Source organism: Boleophthalmus pectinirostris, unplaced genomic scaffold (assembly GCF_026225935.1).
Source record: "Boleophthalmus pectinirostris isolate CB_2022bp ecotype Guang Dong unplaced genomic scaffold, ASM2622593v1 HiC_scaffold_5, whole genome shotgun sequence".
Classification (NCBI taxonomy): Eukaryota; Metazoa; Chordata; class Actinopteri; order Gobiiformes; family Gobiidae; genus Boleophthalmus; species Boleophthalmus pectinirostris.
In genome coordinates this window covers 29,319,610-29,339,681 of record NW_026571404.1, presented here as the reverse complement: position 1 = coordinate 29,339,681, position 20,072 = coordinate 29,319,610, and the positions used below count along the sequence as shown (strand labels likewise).

The window sequence follows — 20,072 nt, the reverse complement described above, 5'->3', positions numbered from 1 at the left end:
GGGCCCATCTCATGCAAAATCAACTTTTCAGAGCTTTCTACCTTCTAAGACTGATGTGTGGGCCTTGTATATGTCGCCAAAGTGGTTTTTAGATTGATTCGGCAGTTTTTTAACAAATTGCAGTGTATTTCTGCCACCCTCACACGTGACAACGAACTAAAGCCTGCTACAATGATGATGCGGTCAGCTACACCTATGACGTGTTTGATGTAGCAGAAGGCTCTTCACACCTGCCCCCCCTCCCCTGCTCCACCGCCTCCGTCCCACCTCCACCCGCATCTGCTGACAATTCCAACATGAACACCTAAACAAAAGCGACAGCATAAGCTCATTGTTAAACACTGCAGTGTCCACGATATAATAAGTTTATCTACTAGCGTTTATTAATACTTTATCAATCAGTAATGTTCAGCTGATGTTGACGCGGTGCTTGAGCTTCGTGCATCTCCAAGTCCTTGTCCGATTCCGGGTCCAACACATGCGGCTGAATGCGCGCTGTATCGCCATGATGAATAAAAGTTTATTCCTACCGCTATCAGGGTCACGCCTGTCTCCCCCTCCCTCCCTGAGATGGGCGGAGGAAGGGCGGCTCACTCAGAGCCTACGTCACGTTTGGAGGGCGGAGCCTGAGCTTTCTCAGGACGGGCGGGGGGGATGAGCAATAGTCGGCATTTCACAGTTCCTGGTCTGTGACTGTCTCCAAGAAATCAGTAAGATTTCATAACTATTGTGTAATGGATGTTCCAAAACTCAAACTGTGCTTGTGTATGTGCAGAAGATACAATGTGAAAAGAGTTATTTTGCATGAGATGGGCCCTTTAAGCAAAATTGACTCATGTGAGCTTTAAGTCATATTATAATGTTGGTACCTCATCAAAACATATCTGGAGTTGAGTTTTGTTTCATTCCAACATGTTTGAATAATTCTTTATTATTAGTTTGTCTCCATTTCCATAGCTCAAGCCACTTTGTAATTTCCAAGTTAACTGCTACCTTTTATCTTTTGTTCTGTAATGATTTAATATATTTCCACATGACATCACAAGGTGGAACAGAATGTTTTCTGTTTGAGATAAGAACTCAGTTTAAATATACAGGGTTTGTGTGTTAATGTGTATCGATGAGGAAACAACATTATGGCAGATAAAAAATAGTGTAGAATAATAATAATAATAATAATAATAGAATAAAAATAGTGTAGAAAATAGTGTAATATGAAACCTTTAATAGTACACTGTGTATCTTTACTTCTTGTTTCCGTGGAGATGGTATTGCTTTGCCTAGATTTTTCAATATGGCGCGAAACTTATTTTTTTCCATTGTGACAAACAGATGCTATCATCAGGTCAAGTTACAGGTCAAATCTGTGGAGAGGCATGCACACTAATAAGAATTCTGAACAATAAGAACACACATAATTGAATAAATGCAGGACAGGCAAGATTAATTGATTTCTGAGGAGGAACATTCCATGAAAAGCAATAACATCTCAGTGGAGACGAGACAACCTCCAACCAGAGAAGTTACATAATATATTTTTTAAGATATTAACTGAAATCTCAAAAAATATCTAAAAAAAATAGTACTTAGGAAAACTGGTTCTTGTGAGCTTTAAGTCATGTTAGAAAAATATTACCTCCATATACCTGGAGTTGTGTTTTGTTTCCTTCACACATATTATATATTATTATACATATTATTAGTCGGTCTACATCTCCAAAGCTCAAAATCCTGTGTTTCACCTTGTGCTCCCATGAAGCGGTAGTTTTGGAGTTAACTGCTACCTAACATCACAAGGTGGAACAGGGTGTTTTCAGTTTGAGTGAAACCTGAGTATGCAGAGTTTTTGTGTTTAAACATGTGTGAATGAAACAAACCACAACGACAGGTATGTTTTTGATGAGGAAACAACATTATGACATATATCAGGAAATGGCATAATATGGGCTCTTTAAAGATACACTAATCTAATTGAAGATAAATAAATTTAATCCCATACCATGGAACATTCCAGACAAAGCAGTAGCATCTCAATGGAGACAACTAATTCCCACCAGCAAAGTTACGTAACAGATTTTTAAGATATTGACTGAAATCTTTAAAATGTATACTTAAATGCTACTAATTCTTGAAACAAAGCACTAGACTGGCCACATCCAACTACCGTATTTTTCGGACTATAAGTTGCTCCGGAGTACAAGTCGCACCACCCAAAAATGCGTAGTGAAGAAGAAAAAAACATATAGTCGCACCGGGCTTTAAGTCACACTTTTTGGGGGAAATTTATTTTATAAAATCAGAGACCAGGAACCAACATTTCATCTTGAAAGGCAAGTTACAGTCATAACAATAGAACAGAGAACAACAGACTGTTAACGTCACATATGAACAGTTCTTCAGATAAATATAGCATAAACAACAGAACAGAACAAGTTTAACAAACTCTCCATCTCACTCCAGATCACTAAATCCACTGAATTCTTCATCCTTGGTGTCACTTCAGAGCAACTCTGCGACCTCCGGAGGTAAACAGAGACGTCGTCAGACTCGGCATCAGTTCCAGTTAGAATTATTCTGGCCTTTCTGAATCCCGATAGGATGGTTTCTGTTGTCACTGAAGTTTATGCTTTGTCGATCCATCCAACAAGTTTCTCACTCACTCCAAACTTTCTTTCTGCTGCTCGATTACCGTTTTCGGCTGCATATTTCGCCACTTGCAGCTTGTAATCTGCAAAATATGATTTTCTTTTTGGGGGCATTTGTGTTCAGTCTTCTCAGTTGTCTGAATACGTTCATTTAAATTGGTACAGAGGTAATGGTGTGATCAACTGACATGATCCCAGACAGGACAGTGTCTCTTTCTGCAGTAGGACGCCAAGTGACAGTGGTACAGGAGTAACAGGAGTAGCAGATACTGGCATACAAGCCTAGAGCACACTCTCACAGCTAATATATAAGTCCCACCAGAGTATAAGTTGTAGGACCACCCAAACCATGAAAAAAGTGCGACTTATAGTCAGAAAAATATGGTAAAACTGAAAAACACTGTAAAAGTCATGTATCAGTGTGGAGATCGCTTGGGGCTTAGTATGAGCTGCTCTCCCTCTCAGCATGCCTCCTGGTCTAAACTTGTCACATGAAGAGAAGCACTGGCAACCTGGGTACAGCGAGGACAGCCTGGGAGACATCACACAGTTCCTCTTTTATGTTAAATTAATAATAGGAGCTCATTAATCCGACTGCACGGACATGGAGACAGGATCTGAGCTTTGATAGCCCACCCACGCCACAAGAGTAATTGGCTTCCTTATGCATTTTGGCTGTTTTTGCCAAAGACAAGAAAGTGTTATAGAGTGGATATCGAGTACGTTTGCTGCTGTGTTCTTGGGCAAGACACTTCACAGGCATTTTCTTTGTATGAATGTGTCTGAATAGCAGATGGTGGTGGTTAGAAAAGTGCAGATTGGTAGCTAGTCGTCAGTTAATTTGGATATGAGAGAAAATGTGAGATGCTTATGACTTAGTATTACAATTTATACTTTTAAAGGTGCATTATGTTAAGATAAGAGATAAGAGAACCTTTATTTGCCCCACAATGAGGAAATTCCAGTGTTACAATTCACAGTTTAAGAATAGTAAAAGAATAGAAATAGGCTCAAAAATCATGCAACTTTTCTGGTCAGTCACTTGTTTGTCTCCTGGAAGATTATATAGTCAAAGGTGTTTTTTTTTTTTTACTTCAAGCAAAGAACCGTAGATCTGAACTTGGTGACCTGGTGGCGCCATCTGCTAGTCTCAGTGTGTATAGATAAGTTAGATAGTGCCATACCATACAACATACATTCTAGGCACATCAGTAAGATCTCCATGGAGATAAGCAGGTGGCATAAAGTCCATCTGAAAAGTTACATAGCTTGCCTTTAAATTAGCAAAACTATGAGTAACTTAAAGGGACAGTCTGGAATTTTGGACATAGGACCTCAGTTCCTTGTTAGCCAGAGTTTTGGAGACGTGGGGAGACACTTTTTTTAAATATTCCACCCAGTCCTTGCATTTGCAGAGGTCTCTGGTGCTCGACTGCCACTAAAAACAGTCTTTCCCACTCCACAAAACACCCGAGGCAAAACAATTATAATGCCAGACTGTCGATGTGAATGTCTTTGTCGATAGAATAATTTTACAAGTAAAACCAATTTGCATTTGAAGGATTTATGTCTGAGCAGCAGCAGTGAGTTGTACTTCCTGATAGAAAGTTTGTCAGCTGTGGACTGATATCACCTAGCACCTATTTTACCTGCTTAGAAAATAGTCCCTCAACATGCAACGACTCATGCAATACAAGGTTAGTTTTATTTCAGACATGATTCTATTCTAGACATTTACATCGACAGTCTGGCATCATAATAGATTTGCTTCCGGTGTTTTGTGGAGTGGGTAAGACTGATTTTAGTGGCAGGCTAACTATGGCCATTGACATGCACTAGCCTAGCACCAGCGACCTCTGCAAATACAAGGACTGGATGGAATATTTTAAAAAAAACTGTCTCCACACATCTCCAACACACTGGTTTACTAAGAAATGAGGTCCTACGTGTCCTATCTGTATCAAAACTCAACCAAACTAATGTCTCAATTGGAACTAAACAAAACCATGAATAGTGATGCACCGAAGTAGCTTTTTTCAGTTCAGATACTTTGACTTTAAGTATCATCCCTATACCCAGTATCAACCGAAACCAGAGTAGGAATGCAAAATGGCTCTTATTTCTTTGAAACATTTAACTTATTACACAAGAGATCCAATTGTTTTGTTAATGCCATTTATCCTTCAAATAACTTCAGAACAGCTTTGTATGAATAGAAGTCTGTAAAACAATATGAGATGTTCTAAACCAAAAATGAGCCTGTAAATATTCTTATTACATCCAATTAAAGGCTCAACCGGTATCATGGAACCAATTCTTGATTCAGCTAATTTTTCAGTATTGGCGCCAGCATCCCAATCCATGACTAAAATGTAACTTTAACATTAAAATATAAGCACTATATAGAACAGCATTAACGTATAACTCGATGTCAAGTGCTGTTAAGCTTCGAAAACCTCTATATAAATCATGCATTATTATCGATACTGATCACGTGTAAACTACAACACAACAGAAGGGAAAAAAAACACAATGCGTATATCAAAGACGACACTCCAAACGCACAGGATAAGAGTCATTCCCAGAGGACGGTGAAATCAAGGTGACACAGAATAGGTCGATGATTCCTGCGTTCCTCTCTCATGTGCCAACTTCAAAATGACTGCGTTTGTGGATTTTGTTTTCAAGGACCTGGCTCCTCCCACCGCTGTCTTGCCCCCAAAGGAAAATCTAGCATGGAGCATTATTTGCATACAACAGCATATCTTTGCACAGGGGAGATTGTCCTATACTTTGCCTATTCAGCCCTTTTTCTGTTAGGGTGCTGCGTGATATGTCATTGGTGAAGGTTAACAGTAGCCCGCTTTCAAATGAGTGAATGGGAGCTAATGGGCCAGCTGGGGATTAGCCTAGCCCATCGCACGGTGTGTATATTATGCCCCTGTTTGGTATAAAGCCATAACAGCCCAGTGTGTTGTTTAAGTTTGAAATCACTTTGTACATTGTTCGGCAAGGTTTATGGGAGCGCTCACATTTAGGTACGAAAATTGACTTAGAACTTTGCTCATTAAAAGTTTGCTTGTTTTTTAATGCAGAGCTGTTATGGCAATTTATAAATTATTCGGTAAGGCCAAATGACTCCCCCGTCCTGAAAGAGCCAGCCATTTCGTGGAGCTGCTCTTAATAGTTTTTGACAGAAGATGCTAATGTGTATAGTCTGTTATGGATAAAGGGGTAACAGATATTGATTTTTTATGAGCTTTTAGCCACTTTATAACAGTGTTTTCACATGATTAGCTTACTCAAAGTTATATTTTGATTGATTCATGCATGTCTGAGTAAGCGTGTATTGTCCTACATTTGAGGCTTGAGTGCTCAGAAAATGTCTGTTTTTACCTACCCCTTTCACCACCCACATCTCTGTACTTATTATTGTAAAATATTCATATTCTGTCATGCCTTTAGGGTGAAAAAAACAAAAAAAAGTCAAAATCAGCAATAAAAATTCAAGGTTTTGTTGTCATTGTCACAAGTAACAATGAAATTACAGTATCAAGGCAGTATAAAGACAGAGGGAGATAGAGCAGTATAAGGTGCAGATGAGTCTGTTTGTTCCATCAGTGCAAAGTCCTGTTCACTGTTATGACTGTTATGACTCATGTTTTAGGAATAGAGATGTTGCAGTAAGTGAAATATCACGATATCATGCCGTCAAAAGTCTCACAATAATATTGTGGACCATTATAGTATAACAAATTACAAGTCTCTTTGCTAAAATTTATAGTTATGGTGCCGCAATAGCTTAAAAAAAGAGGAAACTACACAAACCATGATGCTTTGTTCCAATTCAGTGCAGACTAGATGAAGAAATAACTGCTATAAGCACTTTTAAATCTTAGTTATTTGGATTAATTCATTTTATGGCATTTTAACAAGAAACATTTACATATTCACAGTTTTGTTAGCTTCCACAAAGTATCGCAATAAATCGTGAGACGAATAGCGTGAAAATATTGTACCAAGAGATGTGAATATCGTTACATCCATAGTTAGGACAGGGGCATTAAGATTTAAAAAAATCTGCCGCTTGCTACTGAAATGCCAATATTAAAGGAGACATACTGTGCAAAGTCAACTTCTTAAGAGCTTCGGTTTCATTTACCCACTCCACATTGTATTTAGAGTGATTCATGGATGAGTAATCTTAATTCTCCTGCATTCTTGGCATCATCGCTCTGCTCTAATACCACATTGGGCACCACTATTTTCCAACCTGGAAGCTAGCAGACTTGTTTTTTTTTTTATTAAGAAGTTAATAGTTAATAGTTAAGTAATTTTAGATCTATCTTGTGATTTAAAATGTCCAAAGTATAATGATCCATTTAAGACTAAAACTGTGGTTTACAATGAACAAAATTCTAAATAATGATGTACATTTGCTACTGTTGAATTTCTTTTTTCATAATGCTGCTTGAATATACTGTATATAAAGTGTTGTGCGGTTCAAGACATGTACATATCCTGTTTGCTGTGTCATGGCCACTTACTTAAGAGTAGAAAGAAGCTGTTTCTGATGACTCAGTTTCTTTTCACATTGAGTTCTCTATGTGTTATTTAAAAAAAAAAAACTCCATGAACTCTGTCAATGACATTCACATCTCAAGAATACAGCTAAGACATAAGGACCATATCAAGAGAGCGTTAAGGTGTGAACAGCACTATTGTGAGGAACGCTGCATTTTCCACAGACCCAGTCAAATAAATGAGGTGTCAATACCTGTTCAGATGCCCACCCTCACGGTCACTGTTACCATGGCATTTCAATACCGCGGTATTAAATACTTAATACTGGTTTTGGTCCCATGCCTAGTACCTTATACATGTAACTTATACCATTTGTGCCTGTCCATAAACATATACTGTATTCTCTGTCTTCTCATAGACCTCCACTACCACTGTGGACATCGTGGTCACCGACGTCAACGACAACGACCCCCAGTTTAATGTGACCACACCATTAAACTTCACCGTCAGAGAGGAGGCGGCCAATCTATTTGTGGGACAAGTCACGGTAAGAACTCATCACAATCTTGATGTTTTAAAGCTTCACTGTAAGTTTTCTCGTGGAGAGCAGTGTCCATGTCCTGCACTTCTTATGGTGATGTTATTGCTATGTCTGAAACATTCCACAGTATGGCATTAAAACATCTATCTAGCCATTTGTGTAAGTGTTATTGTTGAAAAATGTATTCATACTGTGAGCGGGGTCACCTCTTCACAGAGCTGACTTGTACCTTCACCTGCTTGTCTTGGATATAGATACGCTCAGTGCCGTACTGTAGAACATCCCAGGCTAAGTTATAACATCCTAGTGGAGACAAGCCGTTATAGTTCACCTTTAAATGACATTTTTTAATCATAGTTGCGTGACCTACTATTGATACTTTGCAGTGACATCACAATGGGGGTGTTATACATGTGTCTGTGTTGGTGGAATGTTAAGTAGTTACTATAATGACACAATACACACATTAGCAAACACAGACAAAAATGTTTTAAGGTCTGAAAACTAGCTATAGCTTGTGACTGTAATGTTATTTGAGAGGGGACTTGTTTAACAGCAAAAATCAGCTCATCTATTGTATCGTATTTTCAGGACTATTGAGCGCATCTGAATATAAGCCCCATCAACTAAATTTTAACAAAAGTTTAAAATTGTACATATATAGGCCACACCTGAATATAAGCCTAAGGTGTCCACGTCTTCAACAACGTTTTTAAAGGCCATCTGCTTTTATCATCTCAAAGCTTTTGTCGTCTTTTTGCATTGAGTCAGTTCATCACGCTGCCGTCTCCAGAGTCTCACCATCGAATCACTGATGCCGAGCTCACGTGCAGCAGCTCTGTTTCCTTCTTCGACAGCCACATCAATTGCACACATCAAATTAACTTAAAAGCTGCATCATCCGCATTTCTTTGTGTGTTTTCCATGAAGATTGTGTGAGTATGAAGCGCAAAATAACTGTTCAAAACTTCCTCGCTGCATCGCCCCCGTCTCTCCCCGCATGTCTCCTGAAAGAGCCGCTGTCCTGTCTTGTCTTCATGTCAGTGTCTTGGAGGATTTCAGCAGATTTCAGACTCTCTCAGGGGCTAGGGTAGTTCTATCAGTCAGGTATGAGTGGATGTCCGACTCCTGAAGTTTGAGACATTTCTTCTCGTCATTTACACATACGGATAAGACGTATCACCCTCACTACTGTTCATTTAGCAGCATAACTTATTTTATCACACAACGATAAACTATTTGAGTGTGCTGACAATATCACTAGCTAGTGTAGCACACACAGCAACGCTTTCTGCACGCTTTCTGTGTTACCAAACCACAGACCGTATATATGAGTGGACAATGTGCCAAACAAAGAATCCGTCCATATATTAGATGCATCGTTTTATTAGCCGCAGGGTTCAAAATGTGAGAAAAAAGTAGCGGCTTAGAGTCCGGAACTTACGGTAGTTCAAACCAATTAATTTCTTTCAGATTAGATTGTGTTAAAATAAAGCTCAGGTTAATCCAACTTGAATAACAGATCTTCTAACAGAGCAGTGCTTCCAGGCAGCTTCACACCCCCAGGGAACGTGGACGACATTAGCTGCAAAGTATCAATATCATTTCCTCACTAGTCCTATAGTCCACCTTAAGACTGTGCTTGATCCCTTTGGACATTTCTCATATCCAGACGGTGTCCCTCTTGACCAGCTGTGCAAAGCTTCACTGCCCGACATGACTTCTTCTCATTACTGCTGTACATTAATTGGCCCGACGCTTGTCAGAAGATTAGTCACAAACGATATAAGGGACAGCCTCGGTGACTACGGCCGTGAGAGCAGAACCATCCATAAAAGCTTGGGTTTTATGGACGCCATTTTGATCCGATTCATCATTATAAAAACTCCATTAGCGCTACATTTACTGAATCCTATGCACGGTTTGGGACAATGGCAGTAAACGTATAGAACAAGGGTGGGACTATTTGTTTTTACTACGGAGATCATTTTCACTGCTACTTTAATTATCTCTTCTTTCCCTTGTTAGTAGTATTGAGCTTATTGCCAAGCCAAGGCGCTCTCCAAATCAAATTAGCACTGTGCATCTTATATACTTATGTGCACTACATCATCATTATTGAATTAGATACAATGGGTATTGTTCCAGTGTGTACAACTACTATACAAGTTGGCGTGCATTTCATAGACATAATTATATACTTATATTAACCTTAAAGGGCCCACATTACGCTGTTTTTTCTTCTATGGAATAATGTTGTTTCTTCGTCACAAACATACCTAGAGTCATGTTTTCTTTCTTTCACACAGATTTAACACACAAACTCTGCAGATTAAGGCTGAGTTCTTCTCTCAAACAGAAAACACAATTCTCTGCTCTATCTCGTGATGTCATATGGTAACACAGGAAGTGCTTCACTGTGTTTTTAAACTCCATACACCTTCACCTGAGTCATTAGGATGATTTCAACACTAAAATTGCCAATCTCTAAATTTCTTTCAAACTAAAGGTAAAAGTTGGCAAGGTGAACCGGAGAATTTTGAGCTGTGGAGATGTAGACAGACACAACAAAGAGTTACTCAAACATATGTAAAGAAACAAAACACAACTAACATCATTAACATGGTTTAAAGCTCTCAAGAGTCACATTTGCATAATATAAGACCTTTAAAATACATTATTCATCCTTGCTTTCTGGTTTTTTTGGAATGGTGGCATAGTTTGCATATCCCCCTTGTGTCTGGGTGGGTTTCTTGTCGGTACTACATTTTTTTCCGATCAACCTCGAATATGCCTCTACACACACAAATGTATAAACATATAGGCGTCGCCAGTTGCTGGTAATGCTAACAGCGCACTTCGTGAAGCTGTTTTATTAGCAGATGCACCATAAGCTATCCTAAAGCCCGCCACACACTACAGGAGAATTTGCATAGATTTGCTTGAGGCATGACCTGACTGTATTTTGCCTCTGATTTTGAAGCTTCTGCGCTCCTCGTGTGTGGTGTGAGTGTGACTCTGAGCTGCTCTGTCAGATCATAACCACCAAACATCAGCAACGTAACAGCCAATAAAACAGAGCATCAGGGGTAGACGGAGTGACGGACACAGAGGCGCAAGATACAAACTCAGGAAATAGAGAAAATAGTAAGACTTTATTACTCACCTCTTGTAAAGCTGTCCATTTAAACTGCAGTGCCTAATCCATATTATCCATTTGTTTTCTGCAAATACTGACCCCAAATCCACAAAACAGCGCAGTTACTCCAGCTTGAAGCGTTCATTAAAAGTAAAAAGGATAGCGTAGATCCTCATGTCTGTCTGTTTACTGTACATCCATGCCGCGCACGGATCAGGGTGAAGCTGCAGATTTTCCTTCTGTGCATTAAAAATCATATATCTGAAGTTTTGCACCACATTTCGCACATAATAATAACCCAATTTTGACATTCATCTAAACAAGAAGTGCAGTGCTCTGATCTTTTGAACACTTAAGAGTCTCAAAGCGAGTCGTTTTACTCTAGACAGGAAACAGCTGACACGATCGCGCTCACAACTTAGCCGGTGGTACGCAGCCATATCCTGCAGCAGTCTTTGCGATTGGAGATAGAAGAAGAGAAGTCTCATAAGATTCTCCTCGCGTCTGTGGTGTTCCCTTTTTGTCGCACGTTTAAAAATCTTTTAAGACTCAAAAATCCTGTAGTGTGTGGCGGCCTTAAGACTTGTTTTACAATACATCTGTACTGGAGCTAAACCAGTTTTCTCAATCACATGGAGAAAAAAATAATAAAAATTCGGGTAGCAAAACAGTCTTTTTTATTTATTTTGGAACATTCTGCAAGCAAACATCCTCACATCCACTCAAATAAAGTATGACTACCTCTAGCCTCACTCCAAAAGGAAAAAAAAAAAAGTTGTTTGAAATCACAGCCAGTAGCGTCCTGGAGCTTGGCCCACCACATCATCTGTCTACCCTTCTGTCCTACCTTCCGAGGTTTGTGGATTGGCCTCAAACCAACCTGAGCAGAGGCTGAGACAGAGAGAAAGGCAGAGAGATAGAGAGAGGAAAAGGGAGGGTAGAGAGAGAGAGGTAGAAGGGGGTGGGGAGGGGGTGAAGGGGTGAGAGAGAGAAAGGGGAGAGAGAGAAAAATCAAAGTACTTAGCTCAACACAATCCTGCCCTCACTGCACATCACAGGATCCAGCTTAGCCTGTTGTAGCTGATCAGGAGCCTTTATTTCACTGTGTCATGAAGTTTTATGAAATAAGAACCATCCATAAACGCCATGTTGGGGGTTAGGGACATAAATCAGAAAGAACAATGTGCTTTCGGCGTGTTAGTTTTCATGACAACACTATTATTTCGAAGCTTTCACAGTATGTGGACCAGAGCTGTTACATCTGTGTGCATTGCAATGTTGTTTATTGCGTTCTATTCAGCATTTCGAGCATTTTGAAGTATAATGTTGTAATGTTTGATTTGCAGATTTACTAGTGAAGTTGATTGTGAAATGGTGTTAAAATGCACAAATAAATATATAGCTAAATAAGCAAATCAATCAATAGTACTTAAAGATACACTTTGTAGCTTTTCTGATTGGACTTGGAGGAGATTTAATTTCTTTGCCTGGATCTCAACAGTATTGCATTAAAACATCTACCCTGCCTTTATTCTATTGTCTAAAAAAACAAAAAAAAAAAAAAAACACTTGAAAAACATACAGGAGAGCCTTTCCACAGATCTTACCTGTAACTTGAAGATATGTAAGATTAAAGTAGGCGATTTTTAAGCATCGTTCCTCCAGAAAAATGACACAGTGTACTAGGGATGTAACGATATCCAAGTCTCACGATACAATATTGTCACGGTATGAACCTCACGATACGATATTTACTGCGATATCGTGGGAAATCTCTTGATATGGTGGGGAGGCTCACGATTAGGGATGTAACAATATCCAAATGTCTTGGTAGGATATTTTCACAATATACATCTCACGGTGCGATATTTGTTGCGATATTTTGTGGAGGCAGTGAACAAAACTGTTAATATGCTACTTTTTCCTTTTTGTCTTGACAAGACTTAATCCAAAGAACTAAGGCTACGTTCAGATTGCAGCCTGAAGTGACCCAAATCCAATTTTTTGGTCCCTATGTGACCTGTATCTGATCTTTTAATGACAGTCTGAACGACACAGATCCGCTTTTTTCAAATGCGACCCAGGCCACTTCCATATGTGGTCCTGAGACTGATACATATCCGATCTTTTGACATGCGACTTCAGTCTGAACAGCCAAAGCGCATTCATCCGACCTACACGTTATCAACAAGCCACAAGAGTCACTATTCTGTGCTGAAGTAGGCGAAAATTGTTAATGAACTCCGTGTCACTGAAGCGAAGCACATCGCCACTCACCACTCACTACGTCTGCGCATCCACACATTCCTTTCAACGGACGTTGCTGCCGCTGTCCCACAAAATGCCACGGCCAAAAACCTCGTCCTTCTCCTTCTTAATTTCCTCCTTAAAACAAGTAAGTTGTCCCCCCTGAGGAGCTGGAGGACGTGTCTGGGGTGAAGGAAGTCTGGGAGTCCCTGCGTAGGCTGCTGCCCCCGCGACCCGGCCCCGGATAAGCAGACGAAAATGGATGGATGGACAAGTAAGTTGTACATGTACTGGCTCCGGTACGAGAGGAACTTTAAAATCGCCAGGTGCTCAATGCTCGCATCCATGTTTGGACAACTTCCGTAAACACAGAGCACGATCACTGTGGATGACGTCATTGTGTCCTCCATTGCGCATGCGGGACACTTTCGCACCGTTTACTGTTCACACTGGAGTTCACATACAAGTCGAAATTGGAAATTAATTAATTAATTAATTGGAAATATGAACGACCTTGCAAAAACATCGTATTTCACAAAAAAATCTGAATTGAGCATTAAACGTAGCCTAAGACTTAAAAGTGCTTAGAACTGTTATTTCTTGAAATCTACACTGAAATTGAGCAGAGGATCATGGTCTCTGCAGTTCCCTGTGTCTTTTTTTTAGTTACTGCTGCACCTTACTCTTAATTTAATCAAAGAGACTTGTAATTCGATATATTGTGATGTTCCATGATATTATTGTGAGAACTTTGACGATACAGTATCACGATTTTTCAGTTATTGTTACATCCTTACAGTGTACATTATGGCCAGCTCAGTTTTTCGTCTTATTGAAAACGTGCATTGACTTTTACATTGAACGTTTTTAACAGCAAAAACATTTGTCCATTTTCTACAGTTTCTACATGCAGTTCTGGCCAAAAGACCTTGATCGTATAATTCTCTAACTCTCTATTTACACAGTCGGTGAGCCTCTTGTTTATCCGCTGTGTTTGCTGTGATGGTTTTTTTTACTGAAATGTTCAAGGACTCTGTTGGAGGAAGTATCCATTTTGACATTGAGTAATTCACCATTTAATTACAACCGTATTATCCATACTTTATAAATACCTTTACCTATACCTAATTATTCACTGCCATGACATTATAGTGCTTTTCACAACTTTCAGACACCACTGTGGAGTTTTGCCAGCTTTGTTCTAATAGTGACTAGCATGCTAACACACACTTCCTGATTATCAGACAAGAAAACGCTTCATAATTAGATGCAGACAGTATGCAGCAGACTTATTTTGACCTCAAGAGCTGCTAATACAATGTATATGTAGGCCTGTCACGATAACAAACTTTGACGTATGATATATATGGATTTGACACTTTACTGTACTTAGTTTCCGTTTGTAATGAGTCATAGAAGTTATTAATTCAACCTTTTATGGCTCAAATCTTATCATATAGCCAAAAATTTCCCAGTAGTGCAAAGAAAATGTAGACACAATAAATATTGACCCCAAAATTTATAGTTCCAGCTTTCATATATTGAACGATAAGTTGATAAAGCAAATATCGTGACAGGCCTATATATATTTGTACTGGGTCAATACACATTTAGCTATTTTTTGCTCATTCCCACGGCAACGGTCCTAATTCTTCCTCATTCAAATCCAAAGATACATATTTGTTACTGCGTCAGTTCTCCGCAATCCTTGGCACAGAGATGCATTTGTCAGTCTAAGCACTAGCCATAGCTCTAGGTGTTGTAAAAGTTGCAATAGATGAAGTGCTCAATACTTGATAGTCTGAGTGCAGCTCAGGTTAAGCAGCCAGGAGCACAGGAAGTGAGTTGAAAGCCAACCCTGACGAGGCATCTGGCATTGACACCTTCAAAGTGGCCATAGATCGAGAACACAAAAACCAGTGCAGTTTTATGTTGAGCAGTTACAGATTTCCTCACATTTCATCAGCGCTCATGATAGCGGCCACTGTTTTGAGTCTTTTCTCTCCAGGCTGAGCTTTTGCCCGGTGTTTTGTCCCGATTCCACAAGAGCCTCCGAGCATCTGTAGTTATGGTTGTGTAACTTATAGGATTACTGTTGCATTACTCACAGTTTGCATTCGTGTTATCCCTTTGATAGTTTAAAGATGGACTGTGTAACATTCTGGTGAAACATCCGCTTGTTCCCGTGACAATGTTATTGCTTTGAATGGAATCTCTGTCACTTCTATCAAGGATCAAGTTACAGGAATAGACTATATATACTGTAAATGGACTTGGCTAACTTGCTAGCTGCCACATTCCGAATAAGAAGTGAGAATGGGGGCACTTCTGGCTCCGTCGACATTTGACACTGAAAAACTGTAAACCTAAAAAAAACCTAAAAATCTCTCTCTGTAACAACTGCTGTGGGCCTCACCATTTTGGAACTAAAATGTTCATACTAAGCTGCTCAACTGTACATGGTCCTGATATTTAAAATATTATTTTTAGTCCATAAATAAATTCCTATGTCTTATATGGAACTGGCTCCAAATTCGCTCCTATACATATTTGACCAGAGCCTATGGAGGCGTCACCCTCGCATAGTCCACTTCTTTATAAAGTCTGTGATAACAGGTCAGCTCTTTGGAGAGGCAACCTGCTCAGTAATCCATGCTTCTCATTGAGTTTTTCAAGCAATAAAACACAGACTGAATAAATGCAATATAAATGTCCTATTCTGGAACAGACCAGGTAAAGCAATAATATCTCCACAAGCAGGTGGAGGGCATCCCACCAGAAAAACACAGTGCACCTTTAAATCTAGAAACAAAAAAATGTTTAATTTCAAATGAAGAGCATGTCTCTTTGAAATAGATTAGATCCACCAATGTCTTTAAATCACGTGGTTGAAGTCCTTCTGACTAACAATTGACAACATTTGCATCTGTGTGTTACCCGGAATTTACAGCAACACCAGGAGCATCAGCAGCACGTAACGTAGGAAGAGCTGCTCCTGTGACACCAGCCTCTGTGTATGCTCAGTTTTAACACTAAACTTTTTGCATTGCTTCATTGTTCATCGGGTGAATTATGTTTTAAATCACAATACAAAAGTGGACAACAAGAAGGTGTTTTGCAGCAATAAAGTGCTGTATCTGTGGTGCTCGCATTAATTAAGCTACTCACCATTTAACTTTGTTTGCACCACACGCCTTTTCCTTCAGTAAAGTGGCTGTCTGATGTTGTAAAGTGTTTTATATTTATCCTCCACGGCTGTAAACTTTCCGTAGTCCATCACGAGCCATTCCCCGAGCTCCTGGATGCGACGCGTGGTGTTTAGGCGACTGTAGTGGTTTTCGAGAATGCATTTTGATATGCCATTGGAAGTTTATTTTGACGCCACTTGCTTATTTCCTGTCTTGACCATGCTAAAAAGCCTGGAGACGTTCGCTCTGTTGATGCTGAAAAATTAGAACTCCAACCTAATTTCAGCGGCGTGTAGCGTGATGACGGCTGCTGCTGCGCTTACGTGCTGTTACTGCTTTGGTGTAAATTGGGGGCTAATCTCAACCTCTTTTTGAAGCTACGTTGTGAAAAAATCAAACTCGTGTGCCAGTGTGCCAGTTAGATTTTGCAGTGTTTCCAATCTGTGGCACAGAGAACCACTTGGGTGTCTAGAACATCCATAATTTCTCAAACCGTCTCGTCAGTTTTCATATACACACTTGCAATACTTGCTACTAGTACTATTTAATTATTTACACCAACTCAATGGACATCCAACCTATGCATTTTCCTCCCAGAAAGCTCAGATGGATATTAAAACAACTTCTCCAACTTTTTCACATTCCCAGAGCTGCCCATGTGGAAGTTTCCTACCATGGCTACAGGCGACTTACATAATGCATGCCCTTCAGATCAAATCTTTATGAGGAGATGAATATGGGTCTTACTGGAAAATCGCATCTCATTTTACACACCGGCTACAAGCTCCATCACGGCTGGCATCAATGCTACTGTTAATTGAGTTATTTGCTCTATCGCTAGCATGTCATCCAGCCTAGCACTTCCATCTGTCTCTTCTTATCACGCGCTTGTATTCTGTGCATGCTTGTGACCGGAGAGCAGATATTAGCATTCTCGTCAGCTCTGCCATCAAAGCTACACATTGGCCCTGGGTCTAATTGGAAAAGCTGCTCAACATTATAGCATTTATTAGCCTGTAGATAACAAGATAAAGTGGTTTTGACATTTCGCGGTTTGGGCGAATTGTAAACGTATTAACAACATGCGTGTCAATTTCAGTGCGGCCCGTTCATTTCCGAGAACAATTTTGTGAACAGTAAATGGTAACAATTATGTAGTATATACTTTCTAGACAGTCAGAGCGCTTTACATCAAAGAACCCACTCAGACATTCATACACCAGTGTTCACAGACTCTGGGGGTGAGGTGGGGTAAGTGTCTTGCCAAGGACACAACAATAGTATTTGCCTTTGGGACCTGGAATCTCACCACCAGTCTGTTTGTCAGTGGATCTGAAAGCTCAAAGTTTATGTCAAGAGCAGGATTCAAACCTCTTTTTGGTCTATTGTCGAAGTATTACTGCATAAACTACTGCTGCTCCTATACTTCCACTACTTTAACATTCTTGTCAGCTTCGCCATCAAAGCTACACGTTGGCCCTGGGTCTAATTGGAAAAGCTGCTCAACATTATAGCATTAATAGCCTGTCGATGAAATGATAAAGTGGTTTTGACGTTTGGTGGTTTGGGTGCATTTTAGACGTATTAGCAACATGCATGTCAATTTAAATGTCATTTGTTCCTTTCTGAGAACATTTTTGTAATACTAATACTAGGTGGGCGATATATTTTAAGTATCGAGATAATTTTAAACACGAAATGGATTTGTATGTTCATATTGACATAATGCTTATATTTAATTCTTAATTCACATGTTTACCTTCTTTGTGCTCCCCCCTGCTCGCCCCCGTCTCCTTGCTACAAACAGCAGACAGATGTCTACTGCTGTGAAAGCCGAAAGTTGGTGCCACTGCCAACCGAAGCTTCTAGCACCACGATCCTTTTCCACCAGTTACAGAGTCACCATCAGCAGCACATCCTCTGTCACAAAGAGTTGTGTCCTTTTGTCCCACAGAAGCTGACCGCATCTGGGCACAAGGAGCGAGCAGTTTTTTTTATTTTTTTCCAGTGCTTATAGTTTATGCAAATTAGACATGTAGTGTTAAGTTTAGTTTCTGTAAAACATACAAATGTGTAAATGTTGTAAGGTTTAGTAATGTAAAGTGTATTTATGCAGAAGATTTAAATTAAGAATCTGTCGCAGTATATAACTTGTACAATAGTATTTGGAAACGTTCAGTTTGATCTGTGCAGTGGATTGTGGGATGCCTCAGCTCCTTAAGAACGTCTCTTCACTATAGATGTTCATGGTTATGGTTATGATTATCATATGGTTAACAGAGTTAATGCAAAGTTGAGCTTGAGTTGAGTTGTGTTGTTTTATTTTTTAATGAAAAGATGGCAATATGTTTTATTTCTTCCTTTATTTTACAGTTAAATTATTATTTTAGTATACAGGGATTTTTTTTTTTTTTTTTATGTTGCAGAAGCACTTTGTTCCTACATGAACTTCCTCTTTGCACTTCATTAAAAAAGACCTGGTGGAATTTGGCATATTTGTTTTTGCAGTAGTTTTGGGGGGTTATTTTCCCTGTACAGATATAGAGATATATGTTGTATATCAAGAAATGGCAAAATATATCAAGATATATTTTTAGCTCCATATCGCCCAGCCCTACTAATACTTCAACTACCTCTACTATCTACTATAATACTACTACCTACACCACAACGACTCCCCACTACTACTCCCTACTACCACTACACACAAGAAATGAACAACCAACTACAGTTTTGTCCAACCAGGTAAATCATTTCTATCCCACATATTCTGCCTTAGGCTTTGGTGCATTGTAGAGGTATGAAAAACATGCATAACAATTTAAATGGCTCCATCTTATTCCCTAGTACAATTTCATCTTCGTCCAATAGACATATTTTGGGTTTTAGCTGACACCGTTTAGAATGCGATTAGCACAGGTCCTTTGTGTTTGTATATAGCACTTTGAAAGATGAGGTGAGCAGTATTACAGGATTACAGTTGCGTGGGCTTATACCTGCTCAAGACGTATTAAGAAATCCACCCCTGCAATATCGGAGCATGACGACACCTAGCAATCTATAAGCACAGGCGGCCCACCAGCTAATGCTAATTTCATGTCAAACTTTTTAATGCCTCCAGCTTCTGATACGGTTTTAGAGTTTAAAAGATGTACTTTCATGGTAATAAAGGGGAAGTTTTACTAGTAGTGTGTAGTGTTGCCATGATACAAAAATTTCAAGCCGGATTTCTATATGAAGGAATAAACTTGATACTCAATGCTGATTCTGATCCTACAATGATAATAAAAAACACACTTTATTTAGATAATAGAATGTCATTTTCAACATAAAATCATAGTACTTTCTTTTATATTACCATTTTGGTCTCATATCTGTGTAATCTCTCCGTAGTCTAGTTAGGTTCCATAGTGGTCCATGAGTGTATACTAGTCTATAAACCGTATTTTTCGGACTACAAGTCACTTTGGAGTATAAGTCGCATCATCCAAAAAATATGTAATGAAGAAGAAAGAGACGTGTAAGTCACACTGGACTACAAGTCACACTTTTTGGGGGAAATTTATTTTATAATTTCAGAGACCAGGGACTGACATTTCATCTTGAAAGGCAAGTTGTAGTAATAACAATAGAACAGAGAACAACAGACTGTTAACGTCACATATGAACAGTTCTGTTGTTTATGCTATATTTATCTGAAGAACAGAACAAGTTTACCAAACTCTCTATCTCACTCCAGATCACTAAATCCATTGAATTTTTCATCCTCTGTGTCACTCCTGAGCAAC

At 39.3% G+C, this 20,072-nt stretch overlaps 1 protein-coding gene across 1 annotated transcript in view; it reads left to right on the top strand.

Moving 5' to 3' along the window:
• The window catches only part of pcdh15a (protocadherin-related 15a), a 412,089-nt gene that overhangs the window by 201,496 nt on the left and 190,521 nt on the right, over positions 1-20,072 (top strand). Inside the window, exon 18 of the mRNA XM_055162873.1 lies at positions 7,588-7,716. Coding sequence (XP_055018848.1) covers positions 7,588-7,716 — 129 coding nt within the window. The remainder of the gene's footprint in view (positions 1-7,587; positions 7,717-20,072) is intronic.